This window comes from Bison bison, unplaced genomic scaffold, assembly GCF_000754665.1.
Source record: "Bison bison bison isolate TAMUID 2011002044 unplaced genomic scaffold, Bison_UMD1.0 scf7180017864525, whole genome shotgun sequence".
NCBI classification, from domain to species: Eukaryota; Metazoa; Chordata; class Mammalia; order Artiodactyla; family Bovidae; genus Bison; species Bison bison.
This window is the reverse complement of record NW_011495076.1, coordinates 303,250-328,617: the sequence shown is the minus strand read 5'-3', so window position 1 is coordinate 328,617 and position 25,368 is coordinate 303,250. Positions and strand designations below refer to the sequence as shown.

General features: G+C 39.5%; 1 protein-coding gene across 1 annotated transcript in view; it reads right to left on the bottom strand.

Moving 5' to 3' along the window:
* The window catches only part of BBS9 (Bardet-Biedl syndrome 9), a gene marked incomplete at its 5' end in the record, with an annotated part of 354,880 nt that overhangs the window by 52,211 nt on the left and 277,301 nt on the right, over window positions 1-25,368 (bottom strand). The window contains one exon of the mRNA XM_010831226.1: window positions 13,381-13,603. Within this exon, the coding sequence (XP_010829528.1) occupies window positions 13,381-13,603 (223 nt within the window). The remainder of the gene's footprint in view (window positions 1-13,380; window positions 13,604-25,368) is intronic.

Below are 25,368 nucleotides of genomic sequence, written 5' to 3'. Positions count from 1 at the left end.
CTCCAGTGTTCTTGCCTGGAGAATCCCAGGCATGGGGGAGCCTGGTGGGCTGCTGTCTACGGGGTCGCACAGAGTCGGACACGACTGAAGCGACTTAGCAGCAGCAGCAGCAGACCACAGTATAATTGGTATAATTTGTAAGTCTGGAGGGGAAGAAAAAGAATAGAGTCGATGTAATATAGCAGAGGAAAACTGGGCAAAGTTTAGAAATGAGAAAGTAACACCAGAAAGTAAAGGTGGACTGTTTACCACGGCGCCTGTAGCAACTAGAACAGTGCCTCAAACATACTACACACTCAACAGAAATTTCACTTTGGGGTCTCAATCTGGCTTTATCCATGACATGTTTTTAAAATGGAAATGGTGTATGAAGTTTATAATTTATAAATTTATAAAGTGTAAAAATTATCAATGATTTTCCATGAGATAACATGTCAAGTTTTAAAATTTAGCAGCCTTATATTTTATCTAATTTTGAAAGGAAAGATTTTTTTATCTCTTAAAAAAATAAAAACAGGTAACAATATTAGGTAACTTGTCTCCTATATATGACTAAATGTCCCATTGACAAAGTATGCTGTATCAAACTTTATTTTTTCATTAGTTCAGTTCAGTTCAGTTCGGTCACTCAGTCATGTTCAACTCTTTGCAACCCCATGGGCTGCAGCACACCAGGCTTCCCTGTCCATCACCAACTCCCAGAGCTGACTCAAACTGATGTCCATTGAGTCAGTGATGCCATCCAACCATTTCATCCTGTCCTCCCCTTCTCCTCCCACCTTCAATCTTTCCCAGCATTAGGGTCTTTACCAATGAGTCAGTTCTTCCCATTAGATGGCCAAAGTATTGGAGTTTCAGTTCAGCATCAGTCCTTCCAATGAATATTCAGGACTGATTTCTTTTAGGACGGACTGGTTGGATCTCCTTGCAGTCCAAGGGATTCTCAAGAGTCTTTCTCCAACACCACAGTGCAAAAGTATCAATTCTTCAGCGCTCAGCTTTCTTTATAGTCCAACTCTCATATCCATACATAACTACGGGAAAAACCATAGCTTTGACTAGATGGACCTTTGTTGGTAAAGTAATGTCTCTGCTTTTCAATATGCCATCTAGCTTGGTTATAACTTTTCTTCCAGGGAGCAAGTGTCTTTTAATTTCATGGCTGCAATCACCATCTGCAGTGATTTTGGAGCCCAGAAAAATAAAATGTGACACTGTTTCCACTGTTTCCCCATCTATTTGCCATGAAGTGATGGGACCAGATGCCATGACCTTAGTTTTTGGAATGTTGAGTTTTAAGCCAACTTTTTCACTCTCCTCTTTCACTTTCATCAAGAGGCTCTTTAGTTCTTCTTCACTTTCTGCCATAAGGGTGGTGTCATCTGCATATCTGAGGTTATTGATATTTCTCCCAGCAATCTTGATTCCAGCTTGTACTTCATCCAGCCCAGTGTTTCTCATGATGTACTCTGCATATAAGTTAAATAAGCAGGGTGACAATACACAGCCTTGATGTACTCCTTTCCCTATTTGGAACCAGTCTGTTGTTCCATGTCCAGTTCTAATGGTAGCTTCCTGACTTGCATACAGATTTCTCAAGAGGCAGCTCAGGTGGTCTGGTATTCCCATCTCTTGAAGAATTTTCCACAGTTTATTGTGATCCACACAGTCAAAGCCTTTAGCGTAGTCAATAAAACAGAAGTAGGTGTTTTTCTGGAATGCTCTTGCTGTTTTGATGACCCAACTGATGTTGGCAATTTGATCTCTGGTTCCTCTGCCTTTTCTAAATCCAGCTTGAACATCTGGAAGTTCACGGTTCATGTAATGATGAAGCCTGACTTGGAGAATTTTGAGCATTACTTTGCTAGCATGTGAGATGAGTGCAATTGTGCAATAGTTTGGGCATTCTTGGCATTGACTTTCTTTGGGATTGGAATGAAAACTGACCTTTTCCAGTCCTGTGGTCACTGCTGAATTTTCCAAATTTGCTCGCATACTGAGTGAAACCCACCAAACTTCACAGATGAACCCTTGGTATCTGGCATTCCATTGGCTTATAACTAGTAAGCTAGAGCCCTGCATGCCTTGCCATACTACTCACTGCTGCTACTGCTACTGCTAAGTCACTTCAGTCATCTCTGACTCTGTGCAACTCTATAGGCAGCAGCCCACCAGGCTCCGCCGTCCCTGGGATTCTCCAGGCAAGAAAACTGGAGTAGGGTGCCATTGCCTTCTCTGTTACTACTCACTAGTACAATGTATGTATTTACTTCTTGTTTTATGGGGTTTAAACTTGATTCTTGTTTTATGGGCTTTAAAGCCATAAATATCTTAGAACAAAAGCCAAAAATATCTTAAAACAACCACTATGCAAATACGTATACTAAATAAAAATCTTCCTATCAGTATTAGAATAATTCACAGCTTCTGAAGCTAGAGATCGATATCATATTTTTCAGAAACATTTTACACATGACATGGAGTATTGCTCAGAAAGCAGATTTGAGAGAAATACAAAAATTCTAACCAAAATATATTTATTTTTAAATAAAAAATAAAATGTTTTAATAAAAAAATTTTTAAATAAAAATTTTAATAAAATAAACAAATAAATTTTTAAAATAAAAATCAAACATTTTAAAAACAAAAAGCTACCTTTTAAAAAGCATAGAGTTGTGCTCACTTCGGCAGCACATATACTAAAATTGGAACAATACAGAGAAGATTAGCATGGCCCCTGCACAAGGATGACATGCAAATTCGTGAAGCATTCCATATTTTTTTCACAGCAGGGTCCTCTATAACCCACCTCCCAGAATATTGGAAATAAAAGCAAAAATAAACAAATGGGACCTAATTAAAATTAAAAGCTTCTGCACAACAAAGGAAACTATAAGCAAGGTGAAAAGACAGCCTTCAGAACGGGAGAAAATAATAGCAAATGAAGCAACTGACAAACAACTAATCTCAAAAATATACAAGCAACTCCTGCAGCTCAATTCCAGAAAAATAAACGACCCAATCAAAAAATGGGCCAAAGATCTAAATAGACATTTCTCCAAAGAAGACATACAGATGGCTAACAAACACATGAAAAGATGTTCAACATCACTCATCATCAGAGAAATGCAAATCAAAACCACTATGAGGTACCATTTCACGCCAGTCAGAATGGCTGCGATCCAAAAGTCTACAAGCAATAAATGCTGGAGACGGTGTGGAGAAAAGGGAACCCTCTTACACTGTTGGTGGGAATGCAAACTAGTACAGCCACTATGGAGAACAGTCTGGAGATTCCTTAAAAAAACTGGAAATAGAACTGCCTTATGATCCAGCAATCCCACTGCTGGGCATACACACTGAGGAAACCAGAATTGAAAGAGACACCTGTATCCCAATGTTCATCGCAGCACTGTTTATAATAGCCAGGACATGGAAGCAACCTAGATGTCCATCCGCAGATGAATGGATAAGAAAGCAGTGGTACATATACACAATGGAGTATTACTCAGCCATTAAAAAGAATACATTTGAAACAGTTCTAATCAGGTGGATGAAACTGGAGCCTATTATACAGAGTGAAGTAAGCCAGAAAGAAAAACACCAATACAGTGTACTAACGCATATATATGGAATTTAGAAAGATGGTAACAATAACCCTGTGTATGAGACAGCAAAAGAGACACTGATGTATAGATCAGTCTTGTGGACTCTGTCGGAGAGGGAGAGGGTGGGGAGATTTGGGAGAATGGCATTGAAACATGTGTAATGTCATGTATGAGACAAGTCGCCAGTCCAGGTTTGATGCACGATGCTGGATGCTTGGGGCTGGTGCACTGGGACGGCCCAGAGGGAGGGTATGGGGAGGGAGGAGGGAGGAGGGTTCAGGATGGGGAGCACAGGTATACCTGTGGTGGATTCATTTCGATGTTGGGCAAAACTAATACAATATTGTAAAGTTTAAAAATAAAATAAAATTTAAAAAAAAATCCCTCTTCCTTGGAAACATAAACAATTGCTATTTTTGCAATTGGAGAGGATATTAGACTGGATCCTCTCAAGGAGAAGATACTACACTGTCTAAACATGATTATTAAGGGGGCTTTAAAAAAATAAATAAAATAATAATAATAAAAAGCATAGAGTTGAGACATATTGTACAGAGAAATACAACTAAAGGTGTTTTACTTTCAGAATCAGGTGATATACTCTAAGAGCCACTAAGATATAAAAGAATAGTGTTTCATTTTCATTTTTAATTGTTTAGGAAATATCACACTACACATAAATCAGAAGGGTCTAATTATTCCAATAATTTATTTGAATAAACAAACACACTAAAAATGTTTTTCTTTCAAAGTTTAATGTGAAAAGTGTGTTTTAAAGGCTGGGAACACATAACCTGACTTCATTCAACAGTTCTAACTGCAAGAACATCATCGTTCCTTGTAAGGGCTGCGTAGTGTCAGAAGCAGAATGTCATTCTCAGTTTAGGCCAAGTATTTTGGCCAGAAATATAAATGGGAATGGGCCACCTTGCTGGATCTGCCCCATCTATCTGTGGGTATTCTCATTATTTTAAATGAAAAAAATGTGATATAAAATAAGTTTCAGTGACTGCCTCACACAAGTAACTGATTGACGAGTTGATTTTAAGCATTGAAATACTTTATCCAGGTACCCTAAAATCTAAAGGAGAATTAAAAACAATACATGCAATTTTAATAATCCTGAATTTCTACTGAAAGCAGAGAAGTTATTGTTGAAGAGCAAATTCCTCAGAGAGAGAACAGGTCCTGGGAGTAACAGTTGAAGGAAAGACAATAGGATATGTGTTTACTCCAATTTGGAGGTGAACTAGTAAAACCTTACTATTGAAGACAGACTCACTGAGGTAGCAGAAGTTCAGGTAGGGGTAAAAGTTGAGAGGAAGAAAACTAGAAAAGATTTTTTACAAGTTGAATCAGTAGAAATCCCTTCAAATCATCAGCTGCTGGAACAAATACAAATTTTTTATCCTCACATTTGAATATAAAATAGTCCCATATGTCAATTAAATATGGGAGAAAAGTTTTATTTTTTTATATCAATACAAAGCCTCAGAGATAAGTACCTTCCAAGGGATGCTCCAGTGTTATGGAAACACACCTTCTTTTGGTCAACCTACATAATTTTTAATGATACTGAAAATTACACAGTTAGGGTTTCCATTATAATATCTCATATGAGATTAGTCCAAATAAAAGACAGCTCACATTTACAGCTGGATGAGGATAAAAATGTACATATTAAAGATCTGTTCATATGACATGACTGAAGAAATAAAATAGTGATGTACTTTAAGAGTTATTTAATTCAACCCCCTACTTTTAGGCAGAGTTTTTCCCAAATTGTCTTCAGACTGTTGACTATCTGTATTAGTTTAAACATCTGCAGGGAAGGAAATTCCTCAAACTCCCCTGGTATTCTACTCCTGTTTTAACAGCCCTACTTCCAAGAAACTGGGCTTTGGTCATCACATTGTAATTAGTTACCAGCCGGCTTATCTACCAGCAAGTATTTGTTAAGTACACACAGGGAGAACGTTATTCTATTAGGTCTTTGATGGTAGACCTTCCCCTATAGTTGCTCCTAATTGCTTCTCCTGTCAAATACAGCTCTAATCCTGGATTCAAATATTCTTCCATTAACCCTTCTTCATTCCATTATGGACTCCCTATTACAATGGATGACCCAGGAATTGAACCCAGGTCTCCTGCATTGCAGGCAGATCCTTTACCACCTGGGTCACCAGGGAAGCCTCATAATTATTAATAGGAGCAACCCTATTAAAAACTGCATGCTTTCTTTACTTCTAACAATACAGTTTGATTTTCAAAACAATTTTGAAGCAAAATGCTGTTTCAAAACAAGGTGGTGCTATCTCAGTATTTCAATGAGAAAATCTAGAGGAAGAAGTAGCTGCACAGTTGCTAAATGGCTGAGCTTGTCCCTCCCACAGCAGCCACTGCAAATCAACCTTAATTTACTGCCTCAGCATTCACCCCCTTCTTGCTCTCTTGCAGGTTACTATAAAACTTTACTTCTCCAAAGCTCATGTGGCTGGACTTCATGAAATGTTCTTTTTTAAAAATCTCCCTATAATTTCCAATTTATATCTGGCTTCTCATTTGTTTCCCTTCTCAAATACTCTTTTCAGTTTAGCTGTATTTTAGATTGTTCCTCTGCTTCCTCAAACCTCCCCATTGAACGTGAATGTTGGATTTTTAGCCCTTTCATCTTACCACCACTCCCCAACCTTCAAACATCTTAAAATATATTTTCTAAAGAGAAGAAAAGGAAAAGAAATAAAAACCTTGATAATAGCCTACTTCTTGCATTTGCCTTCTTATACTGTTTCTTCCAGTTACAGACGGATGTTTCCTTGACCTTCTGTCCTAAATAGTACTGATACCATTTCTGCTGGAAATTCTTTGAAATTCACCTCCTCCATGTAGAATGCACTTCTTATCTGGCTCTGCAAATAAATCCCAAATCCAGTGTTCCCTGCCTCTGCCTTCACTACCATAGAGTTTCTCCAATGACAGAGTTTCAGTGATGTCTTCTAAGCTGAGGATACTAAAATCTACTTTTAAGCTTTAAGCTTTCCCTTCAACTCAAATCCCTCAGATCCAGCTATTAACATATCTCTTTTCTTGGATGCATCTTAGTCATCTCAAGCTCACTGTATTTGAAATGAAGCGTATTATTCATAACAAAATCACAAACTTAATGATTTCCATCAATGCAATTAAAAAACTTGATGAAACTTCTATATTCTTCCCTATTTTTCATATTCCTCTCTCTCCTGTATACAACTATCAGATTAGTATGTCTAAAACACAGGGAGTTATTTTTGCTTTGTTTTTTAAACCACTTTTCAAAATGGAATAGAACACCGTCCTTTATAAATCACTTATATCTTAATCTATAAGTTTCCTTCACCATTTGCTCAACCTCTTTTATCTAGCTTTTCAAGTTCTATATCAATTGATGCTTACTGATCTATCAAACTAAATTTCCAACCTGAAATTTAAGCAGTTTACTTAAAGACCCATATCTCCTTGCTTAAATTAACAACTCTATCTATAGTATCTGCAACTGTCCTTTCTAAATATCTAAAATTCACACCTACTTTAAGACTTAGCTTCTTTATAAACAGCTCCACTGATTCATTCTAAAAACATAAGGTAGACCAAAGTTAGTTTCCTATTTTTGATACTAGACTACAGTCTGTGAAATGTCACCATTGGGGAAAGCTGGATGAAGAGTACCTGGGATTCTATGGAGAATTTTTGCATCTTCCTATGCTATGCTATGTTAAGTCACTTCAGTCGTGTCCAACTCCGTGTGACCCCACAGACGGCAGCCCACCAGACTCCCCCGTCCCTGGGATTCTCCAGGCAAGAACACTGGAGTGGGTTGCCATTGCATCTTCCTATGAGTCTGTAATTATTTCAAAATAAGAAGTTTAAAAAATATATGATGGGCATCAACTATATATATACTAGGCATAAGTAGGATACTATATTCACACACACAAAAAAGAATAAAATATAAGTCCTTCATGCACTTAGCTATTATCTGGAGGCATTATGGACTGACTTGTGTCCTCCCCAAAATTCATAGGTTGAAGCCCTAGCCAGCCCCCCAATGTGGCTGTATTTGGAAATAGGGTCTTTAAAGAGATAATTAAGGTTAAATGAGGTCATAAGAGTGAGGCCCCCACCCAAAAGTACTAGTGTCCTTGTAAGAGGAAGAAGACACACCAGGAGTGTACACACAGAGAAGGCCACGTGCAGGCACAGATGCACAAAGCAGACTGGAAAAGACAAGCCCAGGCGGGTCAGGTACAGTTTCTGATAGCAAAAGAGAAGTTAAGAAATGAGAATGTTCTAAGAAGGGAATGGTCTTATTGAAAAAGCCTTCAGAGCAGACTGAGGCTTATAGGCAAAGTGTTCACCTAATTTAGTAATTATGAAGTCACTTGTGAAAAGGGTAGCAAATTGCTCAGAGATCAATAATTTGCAGGATTTGGCTTATTTTCAGAGATGAGATATAGAGGTAGGAAGGAAGCAGAATCCACAAACAAGCTGCACAAAGTCCTGAAGAACCTGTATTTGTTTATCACAACTGAAATATAAACAAGCCCCATAAACACAGGTCATCGCCCTTGAATACTGTAAAAGTCGTTAATTTTCCTGATTTACGAAACTGACCATTTTTTCCTTACTACCATTTCTGATACTACAGTCATTTTACTGTTGGCATTTTTACCACAGTCTCTTCTTATAAAAGTTATATATGTTATTTGTAGGAAAATGTACACCTTATATGGAAGAGAACTAGTAGGAGGATGCTCAGACACCACCCGTGACTGCACCATCCAGGGTAATTATCCTTAACACACACCTCAGTTCACATGCTTCTGGACCAGATCTTAAGAAGTAGATAGCTGAAACTCTGTCTTTTGCTATCTGCCTTTGCTGACTTAACTTAGAAAGGCCTATCTTGCCTCCATATCTATGTGTCTACCTCTATTTTGTTCTGTTCGGGCAGTTTCATTTTTTTTACATTTAAATCTCCTACCCATCTGAAATGTATTGTGGCACATGTTATGGCCTAGGGAATCTACTTTTCCTCCAAATGGTCGGTCTGCTCCCAGCAACATTTTTCAATTAATCCACCGAGTCCTTTCTGCATTGCTTTGAAATGCCACATCAGCACATGAGATCGGAATTTAGGCGAGCGCATTCTAAATTCTTACATAATTGGGGGGAGGGGGATTCTCCTATGTTCTAATTATCTTAATTGTAGTAATAAAAAACAAAAGCATAATACAAAGATAGTCACTCAAAAACTAACTGGCCACTTATAAAACTAGTCTCTACTCAAGTTTCTTTCCACATTCAACACTATATGAATCCCCACCTGCCATCAACTTCTTATATTGGTTCATCTTTCAGTGACTGTTGGAAATTGTTACAAATACAGCATAAATGGGTTGCAGAGGGAAATCACAAATCTTGCAGATGATGCAAAATGCAATGCAAATTAGGTGTTATTAGAGAACCACTTGTACCACATGCATGGACAGTACCCAGGGAAAATCTGGCAATTGGTCCAGTTAACAATGAAGTGAAGAAAACTGGTTAGAATAATGACGAGATAAATATTTCTGAAGAAAATCGTTTGCATAAAAATGATAGGCCCCTAGGAAAATGGATAACGCGTTGGAATGTGTTTTCTTAAAAATGGCCTTCTTTGTAAAGGTGCTGCTGCTGCAAAGTCACTTCAGTTGTGTCCGACTTCAGTTGTGTGCGACCCCATAGATAGCAGCCCACCAGGCTCCTCTGTCCCTGGGATTCTCCAGGCAAGAACACTGGAGTGGGTTGCCATTTCCTTCTCCAATGTGTCAAAGTGAAAAATGAAAGTGAAGTCGCTCAGTCATGTCCGACTCTTAGCGACCCCATGGACTGCAGCCCACCAGGCGCCTCCTTCCATGGGATTTTCCAAACAAGAGTACTAGAGTGGGGTGCTATTGCCTTCTCCTGTAAAGGTGCTAGTTAGGCCAAATTTGAGTGTCCGTCATCATACCAGAAACAGAACAAAACAAACACCTCACACAATTCCTTCATAGCTGTCTCTGCTGCTGCTGCTGCTGCAAAGTCACTTCAGTCGTGTCCGACTCTATGCGACCCCAGAGACGACAGCCCACCAGGCTCCCCCGTCCCTGGGATTCTCCAGGCAAGAACACTGGAGTGGGTTGCCATTTCCTCCTCCAGTGCATGAAAGTGAAAAGTGAAAGTGAAGTCGCTCAGTCATGTCCGACTCTTAGCGACCCCATGGACTGCAGCCTACCAGGCTCCTCCATCCATGGGATTTTCCAGGCAAGAGTACTGGAGTGGGGTGCCATTGCCTTCTCCAATAGCTGTCTCTAAGAACTGCTATAACATAACAGACATCACATAAATTTTGGCAAATATATGATAAACTTACTGTTGATTTTAATTTTACTATTTTTCAAACAAATCTTTTGTTTTCCCAATGACAACAATGAAATGGCTCCAGTTTCAGGTGGTCTTTTCCTGATACCAATTAGTCTCGAACCTTCCATAATCAATCTAGCAATGTAAGGTAAACCTCAGCCCTAAGCACCTGCAAGGATGAAGCAAACATACATGAGAAAGTCAGCTAGACCACTAAAGGCATTCACATCCAGATTTTTGTAAAAACACTACCCTGGTGGCCCCATGGAACTCTTGTTCTAAGGGTAGAATTCATATCATTGAGATTAAGAAAAATACATGTAATTAAAGTGCAATATTCCCCAGCAGAAAGATGTGAGTAGTAGAGGTAAGAAGAGAAATATAAGTTTGAAGGTTCTGTAATAAAAAGAATATCCAGTAAAGGTTAGGTTATATGCTGATGGAGAATCTGAAGGTTGATAAAGGCAAGCAGGAGAAATGTGAGGCAACAAAGTCCTTAAGGTAATTCCCAGTGTGGAAGATTTTCAAATTCTGGGCGCCAGGGAGGATGTTGTCATCATGGCCTTTACTGCACCAAAAAAAGGGCACATACAAGGTGCCAGGCTCATAAAGTCAGGAGGCTAGAAAAGACCAAGGGTTTTTTATTCTGAGATGTTTATTCATCTGCCATTTAATAGGGAACATGGTAAAATTACACACACTCCTGCCTTTTAATACCAACCACTAAGTCACTTCATCTTTCTAGGGCCTTCGTTACCCCAGCTGTTAGGTGAAAGAGGCAAACCGGATGATTTCTGAGTTCCCGCCCAACCATTCAAAAGAAGATAGTGTCTGTGAAAAATGTGTATGTGTCCATGTGTTCGGTCATCCACTCTTTTCTAGTACGCCACTTAACCTTCATGTATTCTGAGACAACTACGACAGCCAAACGAATATCATAAATTGCGTAATTACTGGTTTGAAGCAGAAATAACTCACAGTACTTCTTATTATGTCTGTAATAATGGTACCAAGTCACCTACCAAGATAATAAAAATTAAGAACATAGCAAATACAAGGTAAACCTTTATTATATCCCTCATAGCAAAGAAAAGAGATTGTGTCAAACAGTTTCTGCCCTTTTCTTCCCACAGTGCGACACCAATTTAAGTGAAAAGAGGGCCAGATTGAGAACAGTTTACCCAGAAGGAGGCTCTGGCTAGAAATCTATTTGTACTGTTGTGGTTTGTGTGGTCTAGTGAGAAGCACAATGGGCTAGAAGATTTCGAATCTAGACTAACCCTTCCGGTAACCATGTGACTCTGGGCAAGATATTTAGCTTTCCCGAACTCCATTGCTATTTGTAAAACAGCAATAATTGCACGTGTTTCTTCTACCTCAAAAACATACCAAGTGCAGAAATTAGTGTGTGAAAAATTTGAGCTCCAAGGAGGAAAAGTATTATAGTCAATAATGAAGCATGGTAATCACAAAGAGAACTGATTTAACAATTTTTTAAAAGTCACTATCATGATTGGATCACAGCAGGTGGGAGTGAGAGTCACTCAACTAAAGCCAAACACTATTAAGTGAAAGCAAGCAATTGTGAGCACGACAAACATGCACAGCTTCAGTCACCCCAACAGGATGAGCTCAGTTAGACTGCGGTGACAGGCACACACCTGGCTTACAGACTCCTGGTTTGCAAACAAACACATTTTCTACTTTCCTTCATTCTGTTCCTACCTTCCCTCTCTTCCTCCTTTCCTCACCGTCTTCCTTCCAACAGTTAGAAATTTTACATCAAGGGTTTCTATGGACACAGCCCTGAAGTCGCCTCCAAATCTAGTTATTTAAACAAATGACTATAGTTCTATATTCAATAAATGTGGCATCCTAACAGTGGACAGCAATGGGTGAATAGAGGCCAAAGGACTAGTTAGGTGGATGTTAACAAGGGCAAAATGAAGAAGACCTAAATTCAGATAAACTATTAGAACTGTTTCTATGTAGGAAGGCAATTCTATTCTGAAACACCAGATTAGAAATATGGTTTTGGAATAAAAGGTTCTGTCTGTGTATAATTAAGGTAAAAAATATTTCAAATCATAGACTATAGAATGCTATGGTCCCATGCCAGTCATTCTCTTCACCCAAATTTAGAAGATGAATTATACATACATCTACACAATGGCAGTAATTATAGTTTGAGTTTCTGAGTGTATCTCTGTTCCGAGAATTGTGCTAGGTACTTTATAAACATATAAGGCCCTGGAAACAAGGAAGGCACTGTTATACCCACTTTGAAAGGAGAGACTAGACTCTGAAAAGTTAAGTAACATATTCAAGTCATATGAGCAGTAAGGCATAAAGACAGGACCCAAACACTGGTCTGTCTGCTTCCAGAGCCTGTGCTTATTAGATTATGCTATGCTGTCTCCATGTTTATCTTTTTACAGTTTTCACTTGCATTCCTTTTTACTTCTAGGAATGCTGGTTGAGGGGGAAAAGAAACAAGAGGAAGAGCATCAGCGTAGGGAGGTAGGTGTACAAAAGGCATATAAAGAAGAAGATGAAAAAAATCCACGTCGCTTCCCATACTATGGTCCCTGCTTGAGGAGGAAATAGTTGCTATAGCTGCTTCATTTAATAAATTCATTTACTCTGTGCTCCTTGCTGCTGCCATAAAGAGAGACACTAAGAAGATGGAAGCAGGACTTGGGAGCTGCTGCCTCCTAAGGACCAAAATGCAGAGTCCTTGACAGCTCAGCCCCTCTGACGGTGGGAATACTGACCTGGATGCCCATGGCCATTACTGACTGCCCAGGTAGGGGCAACCTGGATCTCTCAACCTGGCACACAGTGGCCTCAGCCCTGAAGCCTGCTCATATTGCCTGATCTCCAGTTTTTTCTTTGTCTCTTCCCCCCTATTCTGGTGACCACAATCCAAACAAACGGCAGCAGGGATGGGACTCATCTGGATTATATTAGCCACTTGTATTATGCTATTTACATTTATGAAATATGGTATCGCGAGATCACATTTAGTAAAATTTTCCTTAAAAATGGTTTTATTCTCTAATCCACTTTTTATTGGTTAGTAGCAAAACAAAGTGGATCATATATTTAAAAGCAGGGGGAAGAAAAAAGACATACCATTCTAGAAATGTTTAACAAGCAAATACCCCAAGAATATTTATCCAAGTGATTACCCTGGGATATCTGAAGGGAAACGTGCAAGCAATTTTCTTGGCTATCATCACTTTGCTATGAAATGTAACCCCCTAAAACAGCCACAATAAAAGGCGCACCCCTTTAGTTTGGCCAAAGTCTTAATACAATTGTGTTTGGGGAGCATGAATGGAGTTCCTACCTGGCATGACCATGGTCTGCGGAGCTGCTGCATCAGTACTTAGGCAGAGACGTCCACCTTTGGCTAATCGATCACAAAGCAAGGTGATGTGCTTCTTCAGTTGGCTTGTGTCTTTGGGTATGCCCAGCTGGCTGTTGAGGTTCAAAGCCTGTTCCTTGGAACTCTTCGATAGGCAGGTCTTTAAGAGGTGAGAAAGAGCAGCATCCACCGTTTCTTCCCAGCCCTGGATGCAAAAGCCAATTTGGAATTTATGCAAAGATGACAAATGAGCAAAGTAAGCACTTTACCATTAACCAGGTTATAAGATTATGAGTGTTTAGGTCCCAGTGCTGGGAACTTGTTAAGAGCTTGGTGTCTGGTAGTCTAGACCAGTCTGGTTTTAAATTCTAGCTCTGTCTGCTGTTTGAGCATGTTACTAAATTCCCCTTAGCCTCATCCTTATGTACAAATGAGGCTACTAACAATCTGTACCTCCAAGGGTTCAGTTCAGTTCAGTTCAGTTCATTCACTCAGTCATGTCCAACTCTGCAGCCCCATGAATCACAGCACGCCAGGCTTCCCTGTCCATCACCAACTCCCAGAGTTCACTCAGACTCACATCCATCGAGTCAGTGATGCCATCCATCCATCTCATCCTCTGTCGTCCCCTTCTCCTCCTGCCCCCAATCCCTCCCAGCATCAGAGTCTTTTCCAATGAGTCAACTCTTTGCATCAGGTGGCCAAAGTACTGGAGTTTCAGCTTTAGCATCATTCCTTCCAAGGAACACCCAGGGCTGATCTCCTTTAGAATGGACTGGTTGGATCTCCTTGCAGTCCAAGGGACTCTCAAGAGTCTTCTCCAACACCACAGTTCAAAAGCATCAGTTCTTGGGAGTGATTAAATGAGATGGTACACGAGTAGCTTTTAGCCCCGCACCACACATGGTAATCATCATTATCTCAGGTATTGCTATGTTTGATGATCCAGAGGCAAAGCCTAGGATTATAATTCATTTTGCTGCTGAAGGAGAACCAGCCAAGACAGGAAGAGACTGGGGGAAACTGGAATGGAGAGAAAACCCTGGTGTGTCTCTCAGGATTGGTTCCATAGTCTTGAAGCTGCAGGCAGAAACTAGAGGAGCTTTGTCAAGAGGGACTGTGGGAGGTACAAGCCTATCCAGTCCCACTTCCCTGTCAAGGTGACAAAAAGTGACACAGAATGAGGCAGTGAGCCGTTTATCCATTTTGGCTGGTGACAGTGTGGCTGTGATACAGTGAAGACTGTGAGGAGGGCAGGGCCACCTCAGTACCCTACAGGCTGGAATTCTAGGGCTATCAATGGCAGACAGGGACTGCGGTGCCATCACAAAGGACTGGCACAAGGAGGCACCACAGTCAGGTGGGTTCAGATAACGACAAGTGAGGAGCCTTGAACAGATAACAACAGGTAAGGAGGCTTGAAGGAGAAAGGCAGCTTATGCTCTCCCATTGGACATGCCCAGAGATAACTGGGTGTGATTTTCAGGGGTTCCAGAGGTCCTAAGCATCAAAAATGAGTGAAATCTGGGTATTACTACCAATGATTGCATTTGTATCCAGTGGCCAGTGAGATCTAGGGCACCACAGACTTGACAAAGTGAAATTACAAAGGATGACAGTGAATGACTACCCTCATAGAATTCTGCAGAATAGTCCAAGGCCTCACCTAAGGGATGGGAAACCTGAGACTCAGAGAGGAGTCCCTGGATGAATTGACTGTTGGTAAATCACTGCAGATGGTGCCTGCAGCCATGAAATTAAAAGACACTTACTCCTTGGAAGGAAAGTTATGACCAACCTAGATAGCATATTGAAAAGCAGAGACATTACTTTACCAACAAAGGTCCGTCTAGTCAAGGCTATGGTTTTTCCAGTGGTCATGTATGGATGTGAGAGTTGGACTGTGAAGAAAGCTGAGCGCCGAAGAATTGATGCTTTGGACTGTGGTGCTGGAGAAGACTCTTGAGAGCCCCTTGAGTTGCAAGAAGACCCAACCAGTCCATTCTAAAGGAGATCAGTCCTGGGTGTTCTTTGGAAGGAATGATGCTAAAGCTGTAACTTTCAAGTAGACAACCTGTTAGGCAGATAGTTGGCAAATCTCATTTGTTTTTTCCTCATATGTGTTTGGTATTGATTTTTGGGCTCCATAGACTCTAGGAGACGCAGTCTGGGCTCTGTTAAGTTTAAATTGAAGGGGGAGGGAAACCCCCTCATCTCCCTGTGGCTGAATAAGGTAGACATAACGTAACACTTTAGCAACTCTCCAGAGGAATCTCCTTTGACCACAACCCTCTTATAACACTGAGGTACAAAACCAATTTTGCAAATCCTTGCATGGAAAAAACTAACTGAATCACATTATCACTATCACATCCTTAAGAGAGTCACAACATTATTTGTATATAATGTATGTTTGTTGGAGAGAAAGAGTAAGAGATTAAAATTTCATGTGAAATCTTAAATTCTGACTTTGAGGGGATATGATCTTGCAGATCTTTCAGGGTGGAACTATTCTGATGTGAACTCCTGCTGTTATAATGGGATGAAAAAACATCAGTGGTCTGATAGTTGTTACAAATTTCAAAGTGTATGTAAAAACTCTGTGAGGATTAAAATATATCTTTGCACACCTGAAAAAAAAAAAAAAAAGCTGAAACTCCAATACTTTGGCCACCTGATGCGAAGAGTTGACTCATTGGAAAAGACTCTGATGCTGGGATGGATTGGGGGCAGGAGGAGAAGGGGACGACAGAGGATGAGATGGCTGGATGGCATCACCGACTCGATGGACAAGAGTTTGGGTGAACTCTGGGAGTTGGTGATGGACAGGGTGGTCTGGCGTGCTGCAATTCATGGGGTCGCAAAGAGTTGGACACAACTGAGTGACTGAACTGAACTGCTCCATCCTCAACTTTATCAGCTAAGCCACCTTTCAAACATGCAAATTGGAATACATGATTCCTAAACTTCAACTCCTAAAGCCAAATGCTCAGTTTAGCACACAAAGCACTTTCTGCTCCACCTCCTGCTCCATTTTATTCTCTCCCTGTCCACCTGCACCCACACTCTCACCTTGGCCTCTCCAAAAGCTTGATCCTCCTGTTGCAATGCCTAATCACCATTCTTTCTTGCCAACTCCTACTTACAACTCAGCTCAGGCACTGCCATCTAAACATCACATGTGTGGGCCCTCTCTGGGACTCTGAGACCGGACTCACCCAGTTCATCACCCTGGGAGCACTCCTCACCCTATGCCGTGGCCACTGTCAGCATTCTGGTTTCTCCAGTGCCTGGAGATGTCCGCACCCCTAGCACTATGCTTGGTCAAGAAATGTGTCTGCTGGACAGAGACAGAGAGAGATAGTGAGAGATGGTGAACTAGGATCGCAGATTTGGGAGGACTCTGGAGATCTTTAGTCCAGTCTCATGGGATGCTTCCTGGAATAAAACAGAAACCATGTGCCTAGGTATGGCTGTCCCCAAGATACAAAATTATCACTTTTTGAGACAGTTTACTCCTTTAAGGGACACGTGAAACTAGCAGAAAGTTATTGCTAAAGCTGAGCTAAAATCTGCCCCATTGGCCCTTATTCTACCCTCCAGAGCCATGCAGGATAAATCTAACCTCTCTTCTACATGACAACCCTTTATATCTAAGAAGACAGCAATTCAGTACCCTCTCTTCCAGAATAAACATCCCCAGTTCCTCCAGCTCTTCCTTATATAAACATGGTTTCAAGTTTTCTCTCCATCCTGACCACTTGTCTTTGAATGAGCTCCAATTTTAAACACTTAAACATTTATACAGCTAACTAGGGAACCCCAAACTGACCCTAAGACAGCAGGCAGGGGATGGGGATTCAGGGTTGGTAGAGTCACCCCCCACCCCACTGTTTACTGGGAATTCTCCCTGCCAGCCAGGCCTCCGGTTGCCTCTGCTTTCTTGGCAGCCACACCACACTCCTGATTCACACAAGCAAACACAATTAAGCCCCAGGCCTTTCTCACACTCACCACATATCTTCCTTTTAGGCTTAAGCAGTTCGTTCTTTAGACCAAAGTGCAGAATCTCTATATATCCACTAAAGAACTTCCCACTGATTGCCAACATAAGGATTTTTCACTCTATTGATCCATTATAGATGCCACCAGGCAAATAAGGAAACACATTAATTATTTTTAAATGAGATGTCAAAGGCTATAACAAAAACTTCCTACTCCAAACCACTAAAGAATAATAAAACACCAGTTGCTACAAAGAAATATCTATACAACTATCAAAATCTAAATCAGATCAATATTTAAAATTGAATTTGTATTTCAATAATAATGGGGATGAAAATTAAGACAAAATAGTAACCCAAATGTCATTGTAGAGGACACATTTCCAAGTTGTTTTTGATACCATCAATGATGACCTCTGGAGTATAAGAAGGAAAGATCTTTTGTATATAATTTGGCATTTATGTACTCTGTGGTCATTTCAGCATTAAAACAGTTCCTACTATTTTATAGACTATTCATCTAAGCTAACTATTATTTTCATAAGTAGGTTATAGTAGCATATTAGATAATTTAAGTAGATATGGCATTTAGTTAATACAGAAGTACTACAGAATTTCCTTTTCTACTGCCAACTTGCAGATCAAGTCAAAAACCATGTCATGGTTAGGTATTTGGCATGGATATTTCTTTAATATAATGAGGCATGATGCCAAAACTTCAAAAAGATTGCTACTGAAATATAGGGTTATTATTTGGAGAGCTCAAATTGCTACATAAACTCAAATATAATAATAAAAAGGAATGTTTATGAGACAAAAGAAGAGCTTTAAAAATGCAGTGTGATAATATACTGATCAAACACATAGCCTACTTACCTGATAAAACGTGAAACAAAACCATGTGGAAATCTAGAATCTCAAGGACAAAAAGTTTAAAGGTAAGCTGTTTTAACCACCTTTTTGGTGTTTGAGTCCATCACCTTTATTTAGATCCTTTAAATTGATAAGTCCAATATTCAGTTTTAATGTCTAAACACACACACAAACATACACACACACAACCCACATGCACACACCTGATCTTTATCCTCTAACGTTGAGCATCAGTTGTACTAATAACTGAACACCAATTGATGTTCACCAATTGCTCTCTCCTAATTGTGAGAGTGAAGGAAAATCTTAATTTTAGTGCTTAAAATAGCACTAAAAATGTCTGGAAGGGATGAAACTACTAAGCAAGCGCTCTTCAGTAATAATTGATATGATTTTAGTTCTCAAATCCACAGCCTAACTCTTAAATCCCAGTTTACCTATGTGCGGCTTTTGGGAAACAATAGTAGGTGGGAAGTTAAATAAAGATATAAATGTGTGAATAAATCAATCAATAAATGTAAATGTACATGCTATTCTGTTTTATCTTCTCCACAGCCCTTGTCAGCATTACAAATTAATTTATTTACTGGGCTTTTTTGTGTTTACTGTATCTGGTCTACAAGTGATCATTGGCGTTTTCCTTTGCTCCCAAGCTCTAGACTCTATCCCATGTGGTAACTTGACTTTTGTCTGAGTCCTTCTACCTGAGCCCCTATGTTGGGAGCCTGCTTGAAAGGCCCCTCCTTAATGGACTGGGCTGCCTTGCTCCTGCCAAATCCCTCCCAAGGAACGAAACCTATGGCTGTAGCCCTGCTGCTTGACTGCAGTGCCAAGTTGCCTGCTGCACGCATCCCCCAGACTGAGAGGCTGCTCACTCAGCCTTCTGCTTTTGTGTTCCACCTGCCTGTGTGGAGGCTCCTGTATGCCATGCTGGCCCGACATGCCTCTCGGTACCAGTGGGATGTCTCATGTCTATGGTCTCTGCTATCCTCTTCCTGACTGAAGACAACTGAGCTCTGACTTTTATGATCCAGAGACCAGACAGCCATGGCTGAGTTTCTGACGTCTCTGCCCTACCTGTCCTGCTAGTCTCCACTGGTCATGGTGCCTAAATACCAGTGTAAGCAAGTGGCTTTTCAGAAAGAATAAGAAGCAGAAAGTTTGACCAAGTTTGTAAAGTGTATTTCCCAGGGTATCAACAAAAGTAAGCAAAAAAGAGAAAAACTTAAAAGATTTTCTCATGCCACCTACAAATTAAAACAACTAAGTTGAAGATAACTGCCCCTCAGCTTCTGGGTTTTGACTTAACTCATTCACCTCAACTGCCTCTTCACTTTGATAAATCACTTAATCTCTGTAGGTTGTGTGTGTGTGTGTGTGTGTGTGTGTGTGTGTGTACGCATGCGCATGTGCTCAATCACTCCATCGGATCTGACTCTCTGTGACTCCATGGACTGTAGCCCGCCAGGATCCTCTGACCATGGGACTTTACAGGCAAAAATACTGGAGCTGCCATTCCTATTTTAGGGGATCTTTCTGACCCAGGGATCGAACCCACATCTTCTATGTCTCCTGCATTGGCCGGGGGATTCTTTACCACTAGCACCACCTGGGAAGCCCAGGGTATATCCAAAGTCTCCATAAAACAGGAATAACACTATTTGCCATGCCAATCTTACATGAATGATAAGGCACTCAAAAATCTTACGCAGAAGATACTGTGGAATAAGCATATATATGCAATCCTACTTTTCTAAAAAATCAGAAAATACAAACACACCATTGGAACCCAACGTACAAAGTAACATCTTTAAACTTTTATTCAAACAAATTATAAACTTCTGCAAAAGTATGTTTATAATAGAAACACTACCACATCCGCAACTATAGTAGTATAGGGAAAAACCACAAAATGCCATGGTAGCATTTATTACCAAATGTGCACATAGTTAACTCTAAGTGAGAGAGGAAAGATTTAAAAAAGAGAGAGAGATCTGTGTAAATGAACAAATGGAGATTGTGTAGCCACAGCTAGGGTTCAGTTGAGAAGAGAACATTCTTAGAAACAGCCTGTCTTACACATTACACATTTGAAGGTAAAATGATGATTACATCATATTTATTTATCTGAAAAAAAAACTGTATCAAAGAGAAATAGATTTCATCTTGAATAGATGTAAAGAATTCACAGTAAGTCTTTGGTATTTATGACTGATCTACAGAGCTTTACGGTTACTATTACTTTGTATTGTATTCTATCATGTTATATTTAGCCAAGGTAAGCTAAAAACAATGATGTGAAATGTTATTGTAAAGCTAGGTACAAATTTAGTTCTTTAGTTGTAAATTATATATTTGTAAGATATAAGAATTTTTCAGGATTGATCTCGGTTCAGATTATTTCTAAAGAATAGATTTTATTCAGCAAATCTCTCTTCATGCAAAGGAGGGCTTGAAATATTGAGCTATATACCTCTGAGAAGTAAAACAGCTCTTTGAAATTGAAACAAAATAAAATAAAATTAAAAAAAATGAAACCAAGCTGGATGGCCTATGTAGCAGTTTAAGCTTTTTAAACCCATCACTAATAAAATGAAACCCGATGGCGACTGCAGCCATGAAATTAAAAGACACTTACTCCTTGGAAGAAAAGTTATGACCAACCTAGATAGCATATTGAAAAACAGAGATATTACTTTGCCAACAAAGGTCTGACTAGTCAAGGCTGTGGTTTTTCCAGTAGTCATGTATGGATGCAAGAGTTGGACTGTGAAGAAAGCTGAGTGCTGAAGAATTGATGCTTCTGAACTGTGGTGTTGGAGAAGACTCTTGAGAGTCCCTTGGACTGCAAGGAGATCCAACCAGTCCATTCTAAAGGAGATCAGCCCTGGGTGTTCTTTGGAAGGACTGATGTTGAAGCTGAAACTCCAGTCCTTTGGCCACCTCATGCGAAGAGTTGACTCATTGGAAAAGACTCTGATGCTGGGAGGGATTGGGGGCAGGAGGAAAAGGGGACAACAGAGGATGAGATGGCTGGATGGCATCACCGACTCGATGGACGTGAGTTTGAATGAACTCCAGGAGATGGTGATGGACAGGAAGGCCTGGTGTGCTGCGACATGGGGTCGCAAAGAGTCCGACATGACTGAGCAACTGAACTGAAGTGAACTGAACCGAACTCTCCAACATCATCCTTTCTTATCTTAAACTGCAATGACTTATTGGACTTAATGGAGTTCTCCAGTTCTTTGTGATGCTTCAAAAGCTGTAGAAATCTACTTCAGATTTTAACCAAAAGTAGAACAAGGTGCCAGGCTTATCAACATAACATTATGAAAAATAAAACACACTGCTTCCTATCAGGTGAAAATCTAAAACCTTTTTGACAAACAGAAGCTTAGTAAACTTCATGCAGTTTAGCAGCAATACAGGCAGAAAGCACAAGGTTGCTTCAAATCAACCTACTCTGATCCTTTTTTTTTTTTAGTTACATTTTGCTAAGAAATCTGCATTTGACCTATACTCTCATGCTGATCCTGAAGCTTTAGACAGGAAAAGGAACACAAAGTAGATTACCTGAATTATCATGAAACTTGATCCTGGATAGCCATATTCAATTTTAAAACAAAACATTAATGATGCTTCACCTAGACAAACATCTTGACTAAGGATTCAAGTTTGCTTCAGGCAAAAGTTTCCAGTCACAGGTACTATTCAGAAATAACTTACAAAAATATTAAGACTGAAAAATAAAATTGATAATGAATATTCAGGGGGAACCTGCTTCTCATGATGGTAAATTAGATCATGTTGGCCAATTATCCCACTGAGAATAACTAGAAAAAAATATATACAAAAAATCACCTCTTTGAAGGTATAGGAAAGCTAACAAGATAGTAGTTACCAGGTCAAGATCAAGGGGAAAAGGGAGGCCCAGGAAAGTGACTCATGAATTTGTGGCTGCTTTTCCCTCTGACATTAGTTACCTGGCCTAACATGTAGCACTGGGTCCTTCAATTATTCACTGCTTTAGGCGAGGACTTATGCTTGCTTATGTATTTCCTTGTAGGAGGCAGCAAGGGTCATGAAAGTTAGAAGTCTGAAGACCTAGGCTAAATTTTGACACCTTTCCTTATAAGCTGTATGTCTCTGGGAAAGTTATTTTAGGCCTCAGCATCTCAGTTTTCTCATCGGTTAAAAAAATCAGAAAAGTAATTTCCTTTGCCAGGTACATTTAGACTTAATGAGACATGTTTATTAATCATGGGGAGGCTTCCCAAGTGGTGCTAGTGGTAAAGAACCCATGTGCCAAAGAAGGAGACACAAGAGATGTGGTTCAATTCCTGGGTTGGGAAAATCCCCTGAAGTAGGAAATGGCAACCCACTCCAGTATTCTTGCCTGAAAAATTTCAAGGACAGAGGAGCTATAGTTCATGGGGCCACAGAGAATCAGACACGATTGAGTGAATAAGCACTGGCACCATTTATCAATTGTAGTTACTTAATTATTTAATTCCATATTATTATTCTTACTTCTGGAAATACTCTCTGAAAGTTGATCTTTGGAGGGTTGGTTCTTGTGAATAATAATGACACTAGAAATAATAACAACAAAAGTAACAACTGTTTAGGATCTTTTATGTTCTAGAAAGTACGCTAAGAAATATATAAACATTATTTGTACTAATAAATATTTATCCCATGAAGTTGGTGCTGTAACTTCCAACTAAGGTGCTAGATGTAAAGTACTTTAAAGTAAAAAAGTTTATCATAAATAACACAGTTACTAAAAGTAAGAGCTGTAATGGGATCCAACTGCATGGCTTTAAATCCCATGCTCTTGGCCACTCGGCAAGAACTTTTTTCCCATTTCATCATGTGTGTCTCTCAGTCTATTGTCATCAAGTCACTTTAGGCAGAAAATATATGAGGTCTTCACCTAGAAAATTTATGGTCACAAAATTTATATCAGCTTCTTTATCCAAATAAATAATCTGTGTATAATTAAATGAGATTTTACTGCATAATCAAAAAGCACTATGATTTGTGTCAGTTTGTATGAGTTAAACTTTTAGAAGAGTCTACCAAAGTCTACCTCTTAGCTGCCTGGACTACTATAACTGACATGAAGGAACTGCCCTGGGACACCACATCCCCTGAAAACATAACAATGGTCAAACTTGACTTCAATGAGTCTGAGTTATTGATGCTCAATTCAGGGACTCATTATCGAGAATACTTGGAGAAGACATTTCTATTTTGGAATCAAAAGACACATGAGGTCATAGACTCCCCAAATATCCCTATATCTGACAAAGTCCGAGAAGAATCTTATTTAAGTTAGGACAAGAGAAGAACCATGTGAATAAACTGAAGGGGTCAACTTCTCCCTAATACACTATATTCTTAAAAATCTCAACGAATAAGAAATAACCAAGTAGAATAACAGAGGCAGAAGATAGGATTAGTGAATTAGAAGATAGAATGGTAGAAATAAATGAATCAGAGAGGATAAAAGAAAAACGAATTAAAAGAAATGAGGACAATCTCAGAGACCTCCAGGACAATATTAAACACTACAACATTCGAATCATAGGGGTTCCAGAAGAAGAAGACAAAAAGAAAGACCATGAGAAAATACTTGAGGAGATAATAGTTGAAAACTTCCCTAAAATGGGGAAGGAAATATTCACCCAAGTCCAAGAAACCCAGAGAGTCCCAAACAGGATAAACCCAAGGAGAAACACCCCAAGACACATATTAATCAAATTAACAAAGATCAAACACAAAGAACAAATATTAAAAGCAGCAAGGGAAAAACAACAAATAACACACAAGGGAATTCCCATAAGGATAACAGCTGATCTTTCAATAGAAACTCTTCAAGCCAGGAGGGAATCGCAAGACATACTTAAAATGATGAAAGAAAATAACCTACAGCCCAGATTATTGTACCCAGCAAGGATCTCATTCAAGTATGAAGGAGAAATCAAAAGCTTTTCAGACAAGCAAAAGCTGAGAGAATTCTGCACCACCAAACCAGCTCTCCAACAAATACTAAAGGATATTCTCTAGACAGGAAACACAAAAACAGTGTATAAACTCAAACCCAAAACAATAAAGTAAATGGCAACGGGATCATACTTATCAGTAATTACCTTAAACGTAAATGGGTTGAATGCCCCAACCAAAAGACAAAGACTGGCTGAATGGATACAAAAACAAGACCCCTACATATGTTGTCTACAAGAGACCCACCTCAAAACAGGGGACACATACAGACTGAAAGTGAAGGGCTGGAAAAAGATTTTCCATGCAAATAGGGACCAAAAGAAAGCAGGAGTAGCAATACTCATATCATATAAAATAGACTTTAAAACAAAGGCTGTGAAAAGAGACAAAGAAGGTCACTACATAATGATCAAAGGATCAATCCAAGAAGAAGATATAACAATTATAAATATATATGCACCCAACACGGGAGCACCGCAGTATGTAAGACAAATGCTAACAAGTATGAAAGGAGAAATTAACAATAACACAATAATAGTGGGAGACTTTAATACCCCACTTACACCTATGGATAGATCAACTAAACAGAAAATTAACAAGGAAACACAGACTTTAAACGATACAATAGACCAGTTAGACCTAATTGATATCTATAGGACATTTCATCCCAAAACAATGAATTTCACGTTTTTCTCAAGCGCACATGGAACCTTCTCCAGGATAGATCACATCCTGGGCCATAAAGCTAGCCTTGGTAAATTCAAAAAAATAGAAATCATCCCAAGCATTTTTTCTGACCACAATGCAGTAAGATTAGATCTCAATTACAGGAGAAAAACTACTAAAAATTCCAACATATGGAGGCTGAACAACATGCTGCTGAATAACCAACAAATCACAGAAGAAATCAAAAAAGAAATCAAAATTTGCATAGAAACGAATGAAAATGAAAACACAACAACCCAAAACCTGTGGGACACGGTAAAAGCAGTCCTAAGGGGAAAGTTCATACCAATACAGGCACACCTCAAGAAACAAGAAAAAAGTCAAATAAATAACCTAACTCTACACCTAAAGCAAC